At 30.6% G+C, this 19,275-nt stretch overlaps 2 protein-coding genes across 8 annotated transcripts in view; one reads left to right on the top strand and one right to left on the bottom strand.

The window, feature by feature from the left end:
• The window catches only part of LOC106468666 (WAS/WASL-interacting protein family member 1-like), a 40,449-nt gene extending 31,249 nt beyond the window's left edge, over positions 1–9,200 (top strand). For 4 of the 5 annotated variants that reach the window (XM_022397028.1, XM_022397026.1, XM_022397029.1 and 1 more), the window contains exons 2-6: positions 1,734–1,997; positions 2,828–2,956; positions 3,888–4,706; positions 5,540–5,638; positions 8,934–9,200. In XM_022397028.1, the coding sequence (XP_022252736.1) occupies positions 1,805–1,997; positions 2,828–2,956; positions 3,888–4,706; positions 5,540–5,638; positions 8,934–9,055 (1,362 nt within the window). In that variant the 5' untranslated portion in view covers positions 1,734–1,804 and the 3' untranslated portion in view covers positions 9,056–9,200. The remainder of the gene's footprint in view (positions 1–1,733; positions 1,998–2,827; positions 2,957–3,887; positions 4,707–5,539; positions 5,639–8,933) is intronic. The other variant, XM_022397030.1, reaches the window with a different exon arrangement.
• A 2,087-nt stretch (positions 9,201–11,287) lies between these two features.
• The window catches only part of LOC106468668 (zinc finger MYND domain-containing protein 11-like), a 39,120-nt gene continuing 31,132 nt past the window's right edge, over positions 11,288–19,275 (bottom strand). For all 3 annotated transcript variants that reach the window (XM_022397023.1, XM_022397025.1, XM_013929103.2), the window contains exons 10-13: positions 17,541–17,714; positions 17,102–17,287; positions 13,846–14,377; positions 11,288–13,810 (exon numbers count right to left, since the gene is read on the bottom strand). In XM_022397023.1, coding sequence (XP_022252731.1) covers positions 14,252–14,377; positions 17,102–17,287; positions 17,541–17,714 — 486 coding nt within the window. In that variant the 3' untranslated portion in view covers positions 11,288–13,810; positions 13,846–14,251. The remainder of the gene's footprint in view (positions 13,811–13,845; positions 14,378–17,101; positions 17,288–17,540; positions 17,715–19,275) is intronic.

Below are 19,275 nucleotides of genomic sequence, written 5' to 3'. Positions count from 1 at the left end.
TTTACTTTTTAAAAAAAGTAATGCCCGTTTCCCAATTGTTTACTTTTTTAAAAAAGAGTAATGCCTGTTTCCCAATTGTTTACTTTTTAAAAAAAGTAATGCCCGTTTCCAAATTGTTTACTTTTTTAAAAAAGAGTAATGCCTGTTTCCCAATTGTTTACTTTTAAAAAAAAGTAATGCCCTGTTTCCCAATTGTTTACTATTTAGATTTATTAAATCATTTGAAAGGTTGTATATTTAATATTATGGTGTCAGATATTAAAAGCTGGAGAGGCAATGGAAAAATAGGCCAAAGATTCATAATATGACCCAAATTGATTAACTCAAATTTACTACCTTAAAGGGATTTTGTAAAATCTTACAGCAGTACAGTTCACATATCAATTTATCAGGTAAGAATTTGTAATTTAAAGCAATTATAATTTGAATCGTACAAAGCTTAAAATAAATGATTTTTTTATATTTCTTTCTGAAATATATATCCACATTTGTACAAGGCACTATGTGTACAGAAATACTGAATACAAGTCTGAAAAGGTTATAATTTCATTGTATAGGTTATTGGTTAGGTTACAATCGGTTTACCAATCTGTCAGAAAAATAAGATAGAGAGCCCTTGAAATGGGTTGCCGTCAGATGTGATGTGGATGCAGTTAATTTAAGGGATGGCTTGATAAACATTTTTAATGATAAGTACTGGCTTTGAGTGTTTTATTCTTATTTTAAAGTTTAATTTAGTGGATGAGATGGCCTAGATTATCCAACAGGTGCCTTGTTCATAAATTATATGTATATGTCTTTCAGTTAAAAATTATCAAAGTTCAACATGCTGTTACTCAGTTATTGTGCTTTGTCATAGTAAATCTGTATAATTGTATTCCTTTAAACAACATTTGATTTTAAACAAACACTCAGTCATTCACTTAGCCTTACAGCTAAGTGTATCTTACTGTGTTTAATGTTTCTAATGCTAGATTTTCCTGTCTTGCTTATGAGGGTTCCCCTTACGCCACATTTGGTATTTGTTGTTAGTAACAACCATTCTTGAGGATCACTAATGTATACAAACAAGATTGAGTGTGCAGTGCAACTCGAATAGTTGTGGTATTAACTGCAGTAACCAATATTACACGTGGTTATGTGATGATCTAATTGACGAATTATTGTTTGTCTCATGAAAAACAGAAAATATCTAGTATTTTATATATATATCGTAGTACCCCCTTATATATATGGTAGTACCCCCTTCCCTTTAAAGAGTCTTGGATTTCCAAAGGATCTACAACACAATTTAGGAATCATTAATGGAATGTATGAAATATATATACTTGTATAGATATTAAATGCTGAATATCTTACTGTTCTATAAAGTTTTAAACAATTTAATAAGATATAGTTTTAATTTTGAGTTACAGATGTAGCTCCATATCATTAAGGTTTCACACATGTTTATGTATATAACATGGTGTAATAAAAGTTTAAAGAAAATTTGATAGTTTCATTATCATATGAGATGTAATATTATATTTCATTTCTGTGAAGAGTAATTGTATATCAACTGACCATGGTCCATAAGGCTATAAACTTTACTTGCTATGTTACCATGCTTTAATGTAACTTTTGTTTATTATTTTATACATTTTTTTACAATTGTTTTTTTACCTGGGTTTTGAATCATATGGCATTAAAAATTATATGATTTGCATAGTTTTAAATTTTACAATTGATTACAGGTTTATTGACTTAAACAGGCAGACCAGGAGATTATATACCTCTATAACATCAGTTTCAAGTAGGGATAGCTATGCCTCCTCCTCCACCACCACCACCCCCAGCTCCTCCTCCACCACCTGCACCTACATGTATGCAGACTAAAAAACCACAGCAGGCCATCAAGAGCCAACAGCCTGACCGTAATGCTCTTTTAAACCAAATTAGACAAGGAACCAGATTAAAGAAAGCAGAAACTTGTGACAGAAGTGCTCCTGTTATTGCAAGTAAGATCAGTTAACTTTTGTGAAGAAGTAATGATATGATAATGTGATGGTATAGTGTAAAGAGTTTACTGTTTAGATGAAATAGGAAGACATTGATTGCATACGAGTGTGTAATATTAATATACTACAAATTTTTGGGCCAAGTATACTCTTGGCTGTTTGTAGAAAAGACAAAAGTGGCTCTCGTTCAGCTAATAATTTGTTTCATAAAACTAAGTTTTCAACAGTAATTTTTTTCATTTTAATATACTGTGATACCTTTATAAAGCTGCATGTATTGATAAATTTCGGCTATGTTACTCGTAAGAAACAAGTTAGAAAAAGATATGCTCCCACATATTTATGTAGGATTTAATACCAGACTGAGCATTACATATAAAGACATGTTGTCTAATATTCTTGCTTATGTGCACGTGTAATCATCTATATAAAATTTATAACATGCATACATCACTTAAAGTAATGTTTACGCTTAAAAAAAAAAGTACAATTATTTAATATTCTATAGAAAAATATCTGTATTTAACCAAATGCCATGTAAACTTCAAAATATTCAGTAACCAGTACAAATATGTTAACCTCTTAATTTACTTTAGCAAGTGCTTTTAATGCGTAGATAACTTTGATGTTTAATGTTTTATGTTCAGCTTGCAATAATAATTTATTTCTTTAGTTGTGTCATCACAAGTTCCATTATTCTTGGCTGTGTTTTATGTGATCTGGTACTCGTTCTAGTGCTAGTAGGCAGTGTCAGTAAACTTTATTTGCTATGTTTGCTAATTTACATGTTTATGATGCAAAAATTAATTTTTTTTGTTTGTAAATTTCAGATAACAAAGCAAAAAATGGGCCACAGCCACAAAGTGCTGAAAAACCCAGTGGACCAGTTGATCTTGGTGGACTCTTTGCTCAAGGCATGCCCAAACTACGCCCTTCTGGGACAAGACCACAAGCTACCAGTAAGAATATTATTATTTTTAAAAACTTATTTCTGTTGCAGTACTCCAGTATATAATACTAGACAATAAAATGTTTTTGAACTCGCTTAGTTTATACTAAAAATTCAAATTACAATTTCCATTAATCTAATATACTTTTGAAGCAGGATGTTTACATACGTATACAAGAAAAGTTTTCACTTTGGGTGGCTTTAGGTTGTACATGTAATGTCTTCAGTACATTTTGTTATATATTCACTCAAAAAATTAATGTTACTTGTAATGTTTCAGTTGACATGCCAGTAGACACCTTCTGAATGTTACATTTCACACAGTTACTTAAAATAAGTTATTCCTGTTTTCCTTTGTTTGTTTTAAGAATCACAGGTATTACAAAATAAACAAATTTCAAAATGAGAGAGATAAGCTACAGAAAGCATTTTAGTCTATCATGAGCATGTTATCACATATTTGAAGGCCCAGCATGACCAGGTGGTTAGGGTGCTCGGGTCACGGGTTCGAATCCCCGTCACAGAAGAGTTTAAGGAAAGTGATAAATATTTGAATGATAAGAGTTGTCCTTTAATGTTATGTTATTAAGGATGACTGATTACTGGGGATTTCACATATCCGTGAATATTACATATTGTGATTCTTACTTTCAAATCCATATTTTGGCAAAATAAATCGCATAAGAATTGATTCTGGTATTTATTTGTGCCTGTTGTTTAGTTATTTATGTAAAAAATTTCTGAATCTTTATATCCAAAGTATATATATTTTATTACTGTTTCTTATTAACAAACTGCCCAACATATGACAAAATGCTATATCATAAATATGTTTGAGTTTTTAGTTTGTGCTTAGACTTTTGAGATGAAATGGATAGAAATATTTGTATGTTCTGAATTACATATTGTTACAGAATCTATTAATTTACTTTATTCTTTAGATGGATGTCCCAGCAGAGGTCCTTTAATCCCTCCAACCGCTACCATTAACAGTCTTTTACCACAAGAGCTTCAAAGCAGCAATAACAACTCTTTGCCTTTTAGTCCAGAGTCCTATCCACCTAGTCAGAAGCCCATCCTGAATGGTGCATACACTTCTATAATTAATGGAACTTCTGAGAAGGAGCAGAATCAAACATGGCAACAAGTACCATGTAAACTTCCCGGTGAAATGGGATCTCTTTCCATGGCTGATCTTCAGTCCAAACAAGTTTACAGACCACCTTTAGTTAAGCCTCCTCCTCCTCCCCCTAAGACTTCTTCATTGAGCCAGAATAATAAACCACAAACTTCTCCACAGAAGCCAGAACATCTAACTCATCACCAAAGTTTGGGCACTTCCATTGGACAAGGTTCATCATCCTTTTCTTCTTCTTCAGTGCAACATTGTGTATCAACTCTTAAACCTTCACAGTCATTGTTGACTATGCAAAATCAAACTACACATAACACTGTAGAAGAAATAAAGAATCATACAACTCAAAACCATCAAGCAACTCCTCCTTCACAACCTGTACCTCCAGTTAAAAGCACTCCAATATCTTCTTCTCCAAACTTATGGCCTTCACCTCCTCCACCAATTACATCCCATCCACCACCCCCACATTGTATTACTACAATGACACAAATGAAAGCAGCACATATTCACCATCCCTTACAGACCACATTACCTCCACCTCCTCCACCTCCAATACAAAGATTAATACCTCCGCCACCTCCTGCCAGACACTCGTCTATTAAAACTATATCATTTGATCTTGGTAAGTGTCAGATTTTAGATGATATTAAAATTATTGAATTAAAATCATACGTAGTTTTCACCACAAGAAACTTTATTAGGTTTAAAGAAGAAGATTTTAATGCTTGCTCAAAAAATAATTAACTTTTTGATGGGTAAAATGCAGAGCATAATGTAGCTATCTCTGAGTGGGATTACTCGCAAAACTAGTGCCCTAGTCAAATAAGAAGATCAGATTAAACTTATAACCCAAAACATTTGAGCAAAACTTTTTTTTTTTCCATGCGCATATGTTTTTGTTATTAATAATGAAATACAAAGTTTTGAGATATTGGATGTAAAAAAAAAATATTTTTTAACATGCTTAGGTATCTGTAAAATATTTAAATATAAATAAAAACCTGTATATTTTTATGGCACACATGACGTTGCATAACCATAAAGTTAGTGTGCATGAATTTCCTGAAGTTATTTTTGTTTTCTCTGAATAAAAATCACTTTGAGGATTTTTTTTTGTTTTCACCAAGTGTTTTATACAAGCATATTTTGATCTTTTACGTTTTATAGACGAAATTTGATAAAAGTGTTAGTTTCCATGAAAACGTACTAATTTCAAAGTTCGCCCTTTAAATTTTGTTTCACTGTCATTAGCTCAGTTTTGTTTTACTTTCTACCAAAATATACTCTGAAAAATGTATTGATCTATGAAATGATGAATCTTTAGAAAAAAAATAGAACTACATCTGATTTGGATTGTAGTACAAACTTAACATATTTTGTTCCCTTTTGTTTTTATAGTATTTCTTTATAAAAATAAATGAGTTTGTTTTAAGACTCCGTGACTCTTTCTTTCAGCCAAGTTTGAAGAAAAATTCGTAGACAAGTTTCATATTTTGTCTCAACTACCTCCACCTTGTGGCTTTAAAAACATTTCCAAGTCTTATCCAAGTAAATGTAAGTACCATGAGATAATAATTATGTCTAATATTAGATTTTAAAATAACTGCAAAACTTCAGTCAAGTAAAAATTATTTTATATTTAGTGATGCTTATAATGTAATGTGTAAAGATATTCATTGGACCAGTTTATCCTGACTGCATATTTTGGGTATGTATTTAAAGATAGTTGTGATGATACATAATACACCTTATGCAGGCAGAGTATAGGCCATCTGCTAGCATGATGGACTGTGGAGCTGAGATTCCATGGTTCACTTCTCATTAACACTAAAAAATAAATAATAATAATAATGAAATTGCAATGTGCTCTATGAGGCCATTGATATGTTATAGGAATGATGATCTGTTTCCACTATTATTGTATAACAAGAGTCGTCCAAGAGTTAGTGATGGATGGTTTTGACTAGCTGTCTTCCCTTTAGTGCAGATAGCCCTCATTTAACTTTTTGTTAAATCCAACAAAACACTCTGAATTTTGAAAATCTTCAAGTAACAGTCTCGATGAAGAATAGAATTTCAAATTGTCCCCTCCTCCTCTAATTGGCTCTACCTGTCAGTTGTTATTGTAATATTATAAAATATGTCAAAGTATTACATGCATTGCTGTCTAAGAGTAAAAAAACCAAGAGATGAAGCTGAAACCTGGAGGAATGGAGACAGTATAGCTTTGTTGTCAACTTCTTCCAGATTGCAGAGCACCTATTAGGTGTTAAGTACACACATGTATACTAAATTTAAGTCAAAATGATAATTGTAATTCTATTTCAAAAAGTTTTTAGCTCCAAAGTATTTTATATGTTGTAAAATTTATTTAATGTAATTCACAAAGAATTTTTTTTTAAATTCAAGTTTACACTTATGTGAAACTACAAAAAAAAAAAAAATCCCGCATGTAAACAAAATACTAATTAGGTAAGCCCAGTAAGGCTTTGAAAATATTTGTACTCATCTAAAAGCACAGGTTTTTATTTTTATAAGAAACTATCATAGCTTTAACACAATTAGCTAAGTTTTATTTCTCTTGAGATTTACATTTTCTGTTTAAGACTTTATTATTACAAGGCCTTCTTCCCACTCTATCATGATGTCATAGCACGTGATCTGAACAACTGCTAATGAAGTTCAGCTTTGGAATATAGCTACAGGCAAGGTTTGAACACCATTGGATAGAGCAAGTTATGAATTATTTACATCAGTGTAAATAAAATGGTGTGAGAAGTAATTTGTAGTCCCATGAGAAAGTGATTAGATGTATTTCCTGCAGAGAAGAACATTTGAATGTAAAGGAAAGTTTAGAAGACGTGTGCACAAACCACAGATATGAAGTATTTTTGTAGTTTCTTCAGACCTTCTTTTTATTCCTGAAAATGTTTTTGTGTTAAATTATTTGTTTGAAGGCTATGTAAATTTTCTTCTGTGACAAGACATCAGGTAAGTCTAGTCAGGTTTAGACAGTATAGTAGGCTACTTCAAAATATTGCGATGATTCAAATCTATATTTATTGGATATTATTCTTAAGTTTGTCTTATTCAACTGATACACATAAATAAAAGAACTTATAATTTATTGAAAATGAAGCATGTTTGTTTGATATAAATTCATTTTAATCAAGAATGTTGTTAGGAAAATTGCTGTTCTTTAGTCTGACCTTTTTCTATTTTTAGCCATGGCACAGTGGCTCATAGAATGGCTCCGAGTTTTTGTTTTGTTTTTAAAGTACAAACTTTTAGCTCATAGCTCCATCATCTCTTGACCGATTTGAGGTTTAATTACAGTTTTGGACTCGGGAAGTCAAACTCTTTTGATTGATGTATTTGACCATGTCCAAGGTCTCGTAGATTAATTTACTCTAATCCAGCCTAAAAGAATTTCAATTTGAGGGTAGAATGGAGAATGGTAGAGATCCTGATGAGTAATAAAATTGAATCCAGTATACTCATGCCTTATGCTTGGTATTGCTGACACACAAAAATATCGCTAATAAAAAAAGGTCTCCTCGATTAATTTTACTCTGATCCTACCTAAAAGAATTTAAAGTGCCGTGGCTATTGAGGATTCCTTCTTGTTAATGGTCGAATCCTAGGTCACCAATAAATCTTTGTTAGATTATACATTGTTTTAGTTTATGGCTGGAATTAGTAACTACTGTGATCAGCAATATAAATAAGTTAATGATTATCAGTGAAGTTGAAACCAATTGTAAAGATAAAATGGAGCTTTCTGATCAACATTTAAAAAAAAAAAGTTGAATTTTTGAAAGTTTACAACATAAAAAATGATAGTAAAACTAAATCAAATTACATGAATTTTTTTTTCAGTCAAAACTAGATATTATTTAATAATTTTTTCTTTTTAATTTTCTTGTAACTTGGCTAAGTATTTCTACTATGAAAAGGAAAAAACAATGAAGGATATCAGTGATACCCTTCCAATCTAGAAAAGGTTAAATTAACTACTCGGTAAACTGGGCTTTCAGTTAGGCTCAATTTCTACTTGTTCAAAAACTTTTTTTTTGTTTCTCAACAAATTTTAACTTTCATTAATAAATGCTCGTAAAGTTATCTATTTTTTTTTGTGGTTTTGAGTGTTTTGATATTTTTTGGTTCTTTGAAGTCAGAAGTTCATTGTTTCACAGTATTTTGTCTTTAATAGATAATTTCCCAGTGTTCTTGTATCCTATACAATCACCTAAGCCTAATTATTAATCAGTTACACTTTTATTATTATAAGATACTAATTACTTACTAATTTATATCCTACATTTGAGCTGCTGTCTTTAGGGAAGTCCTGAGATGGACTGTTTCTGTGATGGCAGCAGATCATCATCAGAAGTGTCAGATATAAACTAGTTAAAAAGTTGTAACTAATTAGAAACAAAAGGATCAAATTCCTGCCATTACCACCACAAATGTAACCCTTCCTTGAAGATGGCAGCAGATCAGCATTTAAAACATAGGGTATAAACAAGTTAATATTTAATTGATAATTAGACTGAAGTGATCATATATGCTAACTAATCATGACAACAATAGATACTTGATCACCACAACCTTATTGTAAGTACTTTATGGATGTGAATCATAGATATTGTATCACAGCTTTATAAGCTGAAAATTATTTATCCTTTTAAAGGAAGCTGTTTAAAAACAGATTCTATCTCTTGAAATTATTAAAGTAAATTACGATGATTTTATTTGTGAATGAATAAAGTAATTTTTATCTTGTCATTTTTTATAGTCTTCTTAAAATAACTTATTAATATTTAAGTTGAAGCTTTTGTGCTTTCAGATGCTTCAAAGGAGAATCAAATTCGTCGACAGCCGCCACCACCACCACCATCTGTCGACTCCTTAAAATCTGCCACATCAACGTTACACATTACTGATAGTTTTGGCCAATCCCAGTGCTGATTGTTGATAGAGTTAATGTGGGGCTTCAACACAAATTTTCTTAATCTTCAGAACAACTATACAGTGTACTTATAAAAGTTAAGCCTAGTTTTGGTCAGACTAAACCAGAAAAAAATGCAACACTTGGTAGGAGAATTTTCATTTTTAAAAGAATGTACGAGAAGTTATTGATTCATTGTTATTTCTGGTCTTCCACAGAAAAATTATTTTGTAATACCATATGTTATTGAAAAGAAAATACTGTGACAATTTGTACATATAAAAGATGAAATTATAATTATTTTTTCTGTTTGAAATATTGATGTATATACAATGTGATTAAAGCTTTTAATTGTACATTGTTGCTAAAAGTTATAATGTGATCAAAGTTTACTTTCAGGTTGATTCTGTGAGATGTGAATTTATTGATTTGTGGCTTGATTGCCAGTCTTTCCGACATCAGGTGATGGTTGTTGAAAAGAGGAAATATATGTAATCTATAGACTAACAAGAAAGTACTGCTAGAGAGCAAGCAGTTTTGGTTCAATTTATTTGTACTTGCTGCCTTGCCATTATAAAAGTATAAACTTATTGTACAAAATGATTAACTGAAAGACATAATGAAACTAAACTGAAATTATTTTTGCACTGTTATTGTAGTTTAATGTTTTTCTAAGATACATAGAATAATTTCACAAAATGGAGGCTCCTTATGTACTTTACCTACTTGTGCAGTGACATACCACTTCTAAAAAAGTGTTGATAGGAAAGTTTCTTCCATCTGTTGATTAGACAGCAACTTTTCAGTTTTATTGTATACTTTAACCATTATATGATTAACTTGTGATTTTACTATTTGAGATGCAACCGGCATTGTAAAATGGTTTTATGTACGAGAGATAAAGGTTTTTTTTTAAGAGCTCTGAATGAGTTTGCTGTATAATAAAATATTTACTTTTAGAGCAAAGTACTTGAGTATGATGAAATCAGACTGCTTAAAGCTGTTCCATATCCCTTACATCTTTCAGGCTACCTACACAGATTTGTAATTATTCAAATCAGATTTTATGTCATGTGTAGAACTCAATTCTGTTATGCATTAGTGACAGTTTTTTGTTTGTTAAATTCCATTTATTTTGTTTTGTTTTTGTGATTTAGAGTTTATTTATTTGTAATTATTTTGTATTAAAATGTTTGTATTCTTAAGAGCAAAGATTTTGTACAATTTAAAAATTATATTTTCTGTGTGATGTTATCACAATTAGTTTAATATAAAATTTGGATGTGATTTATATTACTAGCTCATTGTTAGGATGTTTGAAAGTAAAATAAAACTATATTGTTGCAAAAAAAATTGTTTACAATTCTTACAAATAAACAATACGAAATACACTGGTAATAAGAAGCTTGTTCTGTAAATCTGTTTACTTCAAAATGGTCAGCACAATGCAATTTCACCCTAGTATAGCCACAAATACGAGGGATGTAGGAGCAACCTCAGACTTCAAAGTATGACGGTGCTGCGCACCTAGCTGGAGGTATTAGATAAGGTGTTGATGTAAATTGCATCTTTTTCAATAATTCATGCAAAGGTATGAGTGTGAAATGATTTTATTTGAAGATCTAACTTCTGTAATTCATGCTTATCACCCAGCGTCGCTGTTAGTGTTTTACTGTGAGAAAGTATGCCATCAACTGCTCGGCTGATTTAATTTTTGGTTTGTTTGCCTTCAACTTACATGAACATTGTAGCAATGACTGTGGTTGAATTGTTTTTCCTCACTTAAAAATAGATAAACATGTACTGATGCTGGATTTGTTTTATGTTATAACAACTACTAAATGCATCTTTCCATCATATACAGGTGTAGCAAATTTATAAATGATTTTTAGCACATTAGTATTCGATTTTTTTTGGAAAACTTAATTTAATAATCAAGTTAGACAAGAACGTAATAATATAAAGCATTTATTAAACATTTTGGAATCTTCAAGCTGCCAAAGTAATGCAAAAACCCCATAAATTTCTGTACCTATAGCTGATTAGTATGCAAGGTCTCCCTAAGAAAATTGCACAGAGTAGTTTGAAGTGTTAAATACACCTTTGTTACTGGACATGGAATGTTGAATATTATTACGTTCATGTTTAACTTTATTATTAAATTCTCTGAAGAGAATCATTTAATTAATTCATTCAAGAACTTTTCATTAAATGTCATGTCTCACGAAATCCATAGGATACCTTAGTTAAAATTGAGATTTTTCTAATACCCAACTTTTATTCTTTAATATACATGATTTAGTGAAGCCATGTTTTACATTCCTTATGTTAGCCAAAAAATACTACTTTTTAAATTTAAGTGATCTCTACAATTTAGGACTTTATAATAGGCGTAGCTAGGTGAGCACGAGTACAAAGAAAATTACATGCTGCATTTGAGGGTGAAAATCAATTTCTTCACAATTACTGATGAAGCTAAAAATTACATGTCATAGTAATAACACAACAAAGCTTTTACATCTTGCAAAGAGAATGAAACAAACTTTCATATTCATAAAAACCCTAACATAATCCTTTTTAGCCTGTTGTATTCACAAAAAAACAATGCTTCCATGAATTGCTGCTAAACATACGAAAATAAGTATCTTATTGGGAGTAAAAAAAACTGCATAGGAATGATAAAACAATTGTTTTTTTATCTCCAAATTTCTAATACGATAAAAAAATTTTAGGCTTGAGCCCAAAATTAGTCAAGAATTTAATTTTCATGAATACACCTTTATCATACTTAAGTTATTTGTAAACAACACCGTGTGGCCAAAGGAAATTTAAATTCCACTAAAACAAAACTTCAAGAACATGCAAACAAAGATTATTTACAAGTTTTGAAACTTTACTAATCTAAAATAAAATATTCAAATAACTTCGACAAAAATTTCTAATCATATCACCAACATGTGACAGCAGTAAAAAATTCGGTATTGCCAAATAGTGTTTATGATACTCAACTCTTATTATAACATATACATTCCCGTACTGCAATACAGCTAATTCAACCTTACTTGTTAAGGACCATAATTGTTTGCTTTGGCTGCAACACTTAACAATAACAGTAACACACCAATGCTTACATGGAAAGCATAAAAAAAAACAAATTTCTCACAACATAAAATACAAGAAGTATCATCAAAACAATTGTATTTACACTTTATTATATTTTGGTGTATTTTAATCATTGTCACTGGTTCATTATGTACATCATTATTAAGTAATACATTAACATCAAAGAAATGTAAATAACAAATGCAACAGCAGAAAAACAAGAGTTGAAAATACAAATAAACGGTTACTCTGTTGTAAGGTCATTTAGGCAAAAACGTTGACCACACTTATTTTCACCGTTACATCAAGTTTTAATCTTTTTCTGACATGAAAGAACCAACATTTCTGAAAATTAAGTAGAATACTTCACCTATATGCATAATTAATCCAATCATGCTTTGCAAAAAAGCTGAAATGCCATATCAATTCAGCTACAATAAAATTATACTTTAGAAATGAGCCTGTGTATTGACAAAATATGTTGCTGTAAAAAATTATTACTTATTAACGTCAAACAATATTGGCTACAGAGGTGAAAAATATTTGTCATTTCTCCAAGGTTACAAACACAGACAAATATTTATATGTTAAAGTAGAAAGTAAGGTGATTCTTAAGACAAATACTTTAATAAGTTAAATCTTTTTTACTATACCTATTAATCTGTTAACTTAGTACAAATATATATTTCATTAATTTATATTCTTTGATCTTACGTGTCTTCTCTTATATGAACATTTATTCCACAATATTTTGTTTACCTTGTATGATCTTGCTTTTTGAATGCCATGATAAACTAAAGAATTATTATAAACCTCTGGTGTTTCACAAGTCACGAGTTATTGATGTTTCAGAACAAAACTTAGAGCAGAGAAAAAAAATATTACAGGACAAATGAAGTGAGTCTAATAGAGAGCTGCAGGCTACTGATGTAGTTTACTAAAAGTTGTCAAAGCTTAAAATCTACTAGTCAAACAGTTCTACAAATTCAGCACTAGACAATCAGTTCTTGGTTCACAAATCAAGCCATATACCAAGTGAACTTATTGCATCCTAGGTTTACCGTAATCTAAACCTGAGTTAGTTAATACAAGTTTACAATTAAATACTACACCACTTTTCAATTTGCCAGCTATATACTTGTTTTTTGAACAAATAAAACAAAACAGCACAACAGCTGTATAAATATTATAATATTACTTTTCATACCTAGGTATTTATGTAATTCTAAATATTTAGAATACTTGGCAAACATCCAAAACACACACACACAATAACACATTATTAAACTCCTAAGTTACATATAAACCTTGAGTGTTTTTTTTTGTTTAAACATGTGACTAAACTTGTAGTTTTAATGAATAAGAAACACAAAAATATACATGTTATTATTGTCATTACAGGAGAACTGTTTTAAATAAGCAGACTACAAGTTTCAAAAAACGGGTATTTCTAGAGTTCTAGCATGCACACACATTTGACCATAAACGGAATCTTACCCATAAGTAACAAATAAGCACAAATATATTTCCATCCAATACTGCAAACTTTAAAGCAGGTACTAACTGTGATGCATAATTAAATGACCTGGAATGATGGTGAAATATTACTTGAATGCTGTTGTTGTACCTTGCTGTAAAATGGCATTATTTTCTTAGAGAAAACCGCTTGTTAACAGATATACCTTGTTTGAGAAACACGAGTAACAGAAGTAAGATCTGTTTAAGTGCCTACTTAACATGGTAATGATACAGTGTATCACCGTTGTACATACATCATGTACTTAATGTGTGTGTAAATTTATACAAAAATCATATCTCGTGTTATACCCTTTGAAGTACTCCTATGCTTATACCTAAACACAGTTAATTCTTATTTGTCCCTAAAACAGGCCATATAGATATAAATCAGAGGAAATGCTTTTATGTATATAAACTCTACATCTTATATGAGAAACTTATCTACAAGTTTTGAAGAAATTCTCAATCACAAACAGCAATGATTTTTGAAAATAAGAATGATGATGAAATTTTAGGGTATTTCAACAGATAAATAATGCTATTCTGCAAAAGGTAGGGAAAAAAAAGGATGCATTTTCAATATTCATTGCAGCAAGTCACTGGCGCTTACGTCGACAGGTGCGTTTATGTTCTTTGTGCCAGTGGACCTGCTGACAGTCCAGACTGCAGTAAGAAACATTCCAACAGCAGTGATAAATTGCTTCTGCTTCACAGTTGTAACACTAAACGAAAAACAAATCAAACCATAAGTCATTGCTGTTCTCATTTACAACTAAATAACCGAATACATACACAAATGTACAGAATCAGAACAAGTGAAGATTTTTAAACTGGCAATTATTAAGTCCCTAATCTATTCTTCATTTCGTAACAAAAACTTAATGACAAAGCAAAACACAAACGTGATAATAGGAAGCATTTATTAAACGTTTTGGAATCATCAGTAATCTAAAGGGTGTTAATATAATTTTACTAAGGACTACCAGGTGGAGAGATGCAGTAGTCACAACAACTAACAATACAAAACTTTTTTAATACACACACATTCCTCAAATCATCATCATGGTTAGTAGCTTATTCAGTCACCTAAGTTTGATTATTAATTAGACTTAAGTGACTGTATGGGCTACTTATCATGACAACAAATGAGATCTAGTCCTCACAACCTTATCTTAGGTACTTAAGTTCCTACACATTTTGTATTTATCATATGATTTTATAAATAAATAAAAAATTGGGCCGTTACAAATAAACAAAATCAGAAAAACAAGCAAGCATTTTAAAGATGAATCTAGCTTTCAAGGAAGCTCACCCTCTTTCCTCTGTGTAAAAAAAAAATATTGTTTTCCATTTGTCCTATGCAAATTATACTTTGGTTCTACTTCTGAGATATCTCCACCCAGAGATAAATGTTTTGTTTGTTTGTTCTTATTTTAAATCTAGATGTGTGGTTTTGTCTTAAAAGTAAAGTACAAAAGCATGAAGTTTTCCACTTATATCAAATTTTACTAACTCTTTCCACATGGGCTCAGTCAATTTGACCGACCACGTAACCTTATTGTACTCGTATAAAATCTTTATAGATTTGATACTACTAACTTTTGATATAGTGTGTATATTTTCACGAAATTTGGCAATCTTTCAGTAAACATTATAAGTCTTTCACATACAAAAAATCATATTTTTAGTGAAGTATTTTAAATAAACTAAAAAAAAGATTTGTCCTAGAATATATCGAATATTTATTTTGAATAATCTGTGTGCAAAGCGATTTTCATATTAAGATTAAAAATACTTTTCTTCATCTCAAAAATCCCCAATTTCATTTGTGAAATCTAAAATTTCCTAAACACATTTCAAATAATTGTTTTCAGTAAAACTTTATATATTATCTGTTATTTTCTCTACCCTAACTCTATACAAGGTTGGTTAATTTGACTGACCTCATCCCCCCCAAAAATCTAAATTACTCTCCTTTTCTTTTTAGAATGACTTCAAATGTAGCATGAAACTACATTCGTTTATCCTAAGAAGCTATAAACTCATAACAATATACATCTATTTGTAATTAAATTTTATAGTGTTATTGGAGAAAGTGCAGCTATCAAATTACATTACTCACAAACTGCTCACATGCATTAATTAACATTAATTAACCTAAAGAGAATTCTATTTTTACATTTTAGTTACTTTTTATAATAATAAATAAAGAACAAACATGAAAAAGAATAAATAAATTACTTAATCTTTTTTATTGCTGTTGATTGTTGATGACACTTAACCCTACATTTTTTATACTAATGGTAGTAGTGCATTAAATAATTCACCAAAGAACATACACTAATAACATGCAAAAAGCAGACAATTTCATCTGAATTTCAAAATTTTTCTGACTTTCTAACAATGCAACAAGAGCTGTTATTAATTCCTCAAAGCTAGTGTTTCCCATGCCTCATGAAATATTTTTATCATTTTATTATTATTATTAATTTTACTTAATCTAACCTTAACTAACTTAAAAGAGTTTCCTATTTTTACATTTTAGTTACATTTATAAGAATAAATAAAGAATACACATGGAAAACAAGAAATAAAGTACTTACCTGAGCATTCTTTTTTTTTTGTGCTGTTGACTGTGAATGACATTTAACCCTACTTTTTTTATACTAATTGTTGTAGTGCACTAAATAATTCACCAAAGAACATAGACTAATAACATGCAAAAAGCAGAAAATTTCATCTGAACCTCAACATTTTTCTGGCTTTCTAACAATGAAACAAGAGCTATTACAAATTAATTCAAGCTAGTCATTAACTTTCACACGGGAATTAATCTTGTACTCCGAGTGAAATTGACGATATTCAGTTCAGAACCCAACATTATAAAATACGTCATTTGATAGACGAAAACCTTGACTTTCTATTGGTTATAGGTAATATATAATTAAACGTAAGAAAGAAGTATTAACAAATCCTAAAAGAGAGGATGTGGCAGGAGGGGTCTGATTTTCTATTTGATAGCTCTGTAACGAAACAAAATTGAAGGCTATAAATATTACGGTTTGTCTGAGCAATGACAATTTTATAGTGAGTAATTTAAGTGTAATTTCGTAGTTTAGTGGGAGGGGGGAATAAAATAGAGATAAGAAGATACCTAGAGAAAATGTGTCACGTGAGTCACACAATGGGAAATTCAGGATTTTTTAAAATATTGCCTTATAAAAATAAGAACTTAAAACCTATATACTATTAAAATATGGGTTATTAGCTAAACTTTTATGCTACACTAATTGGTATAACATAAACAAAAAGTTATTTAATAAACTTTTGAATGTAAGACACTAAAACCTTGTGTCATGTGCAGTAAAGGATACCCAGGGCAAGAGGGTTAACTGATTTATAAAATAACTCTCACTTAAATTATACATATCATTATTTGCACATACCCATTGTTTTTTCTTGATCTCCGACACTTCTTGCTGATGGCGTTCTATAAGTTGTTGGATTTCTTCTTCATGCTGGAAACGAAGTTGTTCCTCTGCTTTCTGCCGAGCCTTTTCAACTTCTTTTTGCAGCTTTTCAAAGGCTACTTTTATAGCAGTCTGCTTTTCCTCTTCAAAATCTGTTCGTAGCTAAGAAATACATGTGAATGAACATTATGAAAACTTAACAATGAGCATGACTTCTCACACACACAGACATACAAAAATTCTATTCACAATATTAGCCACTAATAACTGTTTCACAGTACTCTCTGAATTCAGAACAGTAACTAAGTGTTGTAGTTGCCCACAATTAGTTGGGCAACATATTTTCACATTAGGTTCAATTTAAAATTCAACAATAATGTTACAAAAAGCAAGTGCATTCAGATAAGGTACTCACTTTCTCGGCTAGTTCGGTTACAGCTCGATTTTTCTCTTGCTTGTGTTCATTTTCAAGTCTTTCTTTAAATTCTTTCAAAATTTTGCTATATTTGGTACTACAGGTGCAGCTGTCACCAGATGATTTACTGTTTTGTTTTTCAGTACCACCTTTAGGAAGTAAACCAGCTAGAAGCTGCATTAAAACAGAAAATATTTCAATCAATACTCAGATCACCATGTGTGATAATCTAGTGCAAGTGTTTCTATATAGAAAGATGTCTGCAAACTCTGTTCAAAATATTTATTTATGGTGAACATACATTTTATAAGCAAATAGCTAATTAATACATTAACCTTTTGTGTGCATAATTAAATTTTGAGTGGGTTCTCAAAATTTCAATTACCCACTAAAAGTGAAATTTAGAATTTCACCTTTTGAACACCTTTTCAATATCAAAATCCACTAATTGCACTTTTGCTCGGTGAGGTACGCACGTGCGGTACCAAGGCAGGAAATTCAAGGACATGTGAGTATCCAGATTGTTGAACTATGAGGAAAAGTTTTTGCGACACTGTGGTGTAAATCTGCTTGTCGCACCAAACGGCTACAAATGTCGAGTTGGATAAATCTAATTACAGCATCCAAAGGACCTCTTTTATGTTGCTTAAATTTCATTTTGAATACATGACTTAAGATGATGTTAACAACACAAGGATCTCTATCAACCAAGACTGCTGAAGTATCTTAAACTTTTTTTTTAACTCTTAGTTTGATGCTTAGTTTTCTTTTATATTTTATTTACCTTATGAAAACTAAGACACATATTACCAGACATAAAAACAATGAGTATTTTTACAGTCTATCAACAGGTTGCATGATGCCTGCTAGTTACTGTTTTGTTTTTCAGTACCAGCTAGAAGCTGCATTAAAATAGAAGATATTTCAATCAACACTCAGATCACCATATATGATAACGTAGTGCAAGTTTTTCTATCTAGAAAGATGTCTTCAAACTCCGTACACAGAAGAGATGTAGAAAGAATGAGAACATTATTACAGTTACTGGAAATGATCGTGTCGCTCTGTTTCACAGATTTTCATCTCATGTCAACACAGTAATTGTAACCTCCAGTGACCCATTTGCTATGTGTACGCACAATGCTTTGATGAATCTCTCAAATGCCCTAGATTGGCCCAGTGACCTGTCATGCATGAACTATATTTGTGTCTGGGGTTATCGTATAGTTCATTATAGACATTAATCAAAATTATTAGAAGAAATTGTGATAATACTTTATGAATTTCAAACAATAGATGTGTTAACCGACATTTTTGAAATATAGTTAAAAAAAATTTAACCATGACTTAGTTGTGTCACCTTGTTACTTGCTGTGTACTTATCTCCAAACCTTTTTGGACAAGGGCCAGGAGGTAAGATATTTTTAGGCTTCGCGGGCCAGAGGGATCATGGTAAAATTAAGTAGGAATGCATACATGATCAGATTAGCTTTTGCTCAATTATATTTTATTTTTATATCATGAAAAATTCATTTAATTACTTTAATGAACTGTTGGTGGGCCGTATCACAACTAGATTGGCTTTTGCTCAATTACATTTTATTTTTATATCATTAAAAATTCATTTAATTACTTTAATGAACTGCTGGTGGGCCGTATCACAACTAGATTGACTTTTGCTCAATTACATTTTATTTTTATATCATTAAAAATTCATTTAATTACTTTAATGAAC

Source organism: Limulus polyphemus, unplaced genomic scaffold, assembly GCF_000517525.1.
Source record: "Limulus polyphemus unplaced genomic scaffold, Limulus_polyphemus-2.1.2 Scaffold3104, whole genome shotgun sequence".
In the NCBI taxonomy this organism is placed as follows: domain Eukaryota; kingdom Metazoa; phylum Arthropoda; class Merostomata; order Xiphosura; family Limulidae; genus Limulus; species Limulus polyphemus.
Note: the sequence above shows the minus strand (reverse complement) of the source record. Positions and strands in the feature narration are given on the sequence as shown.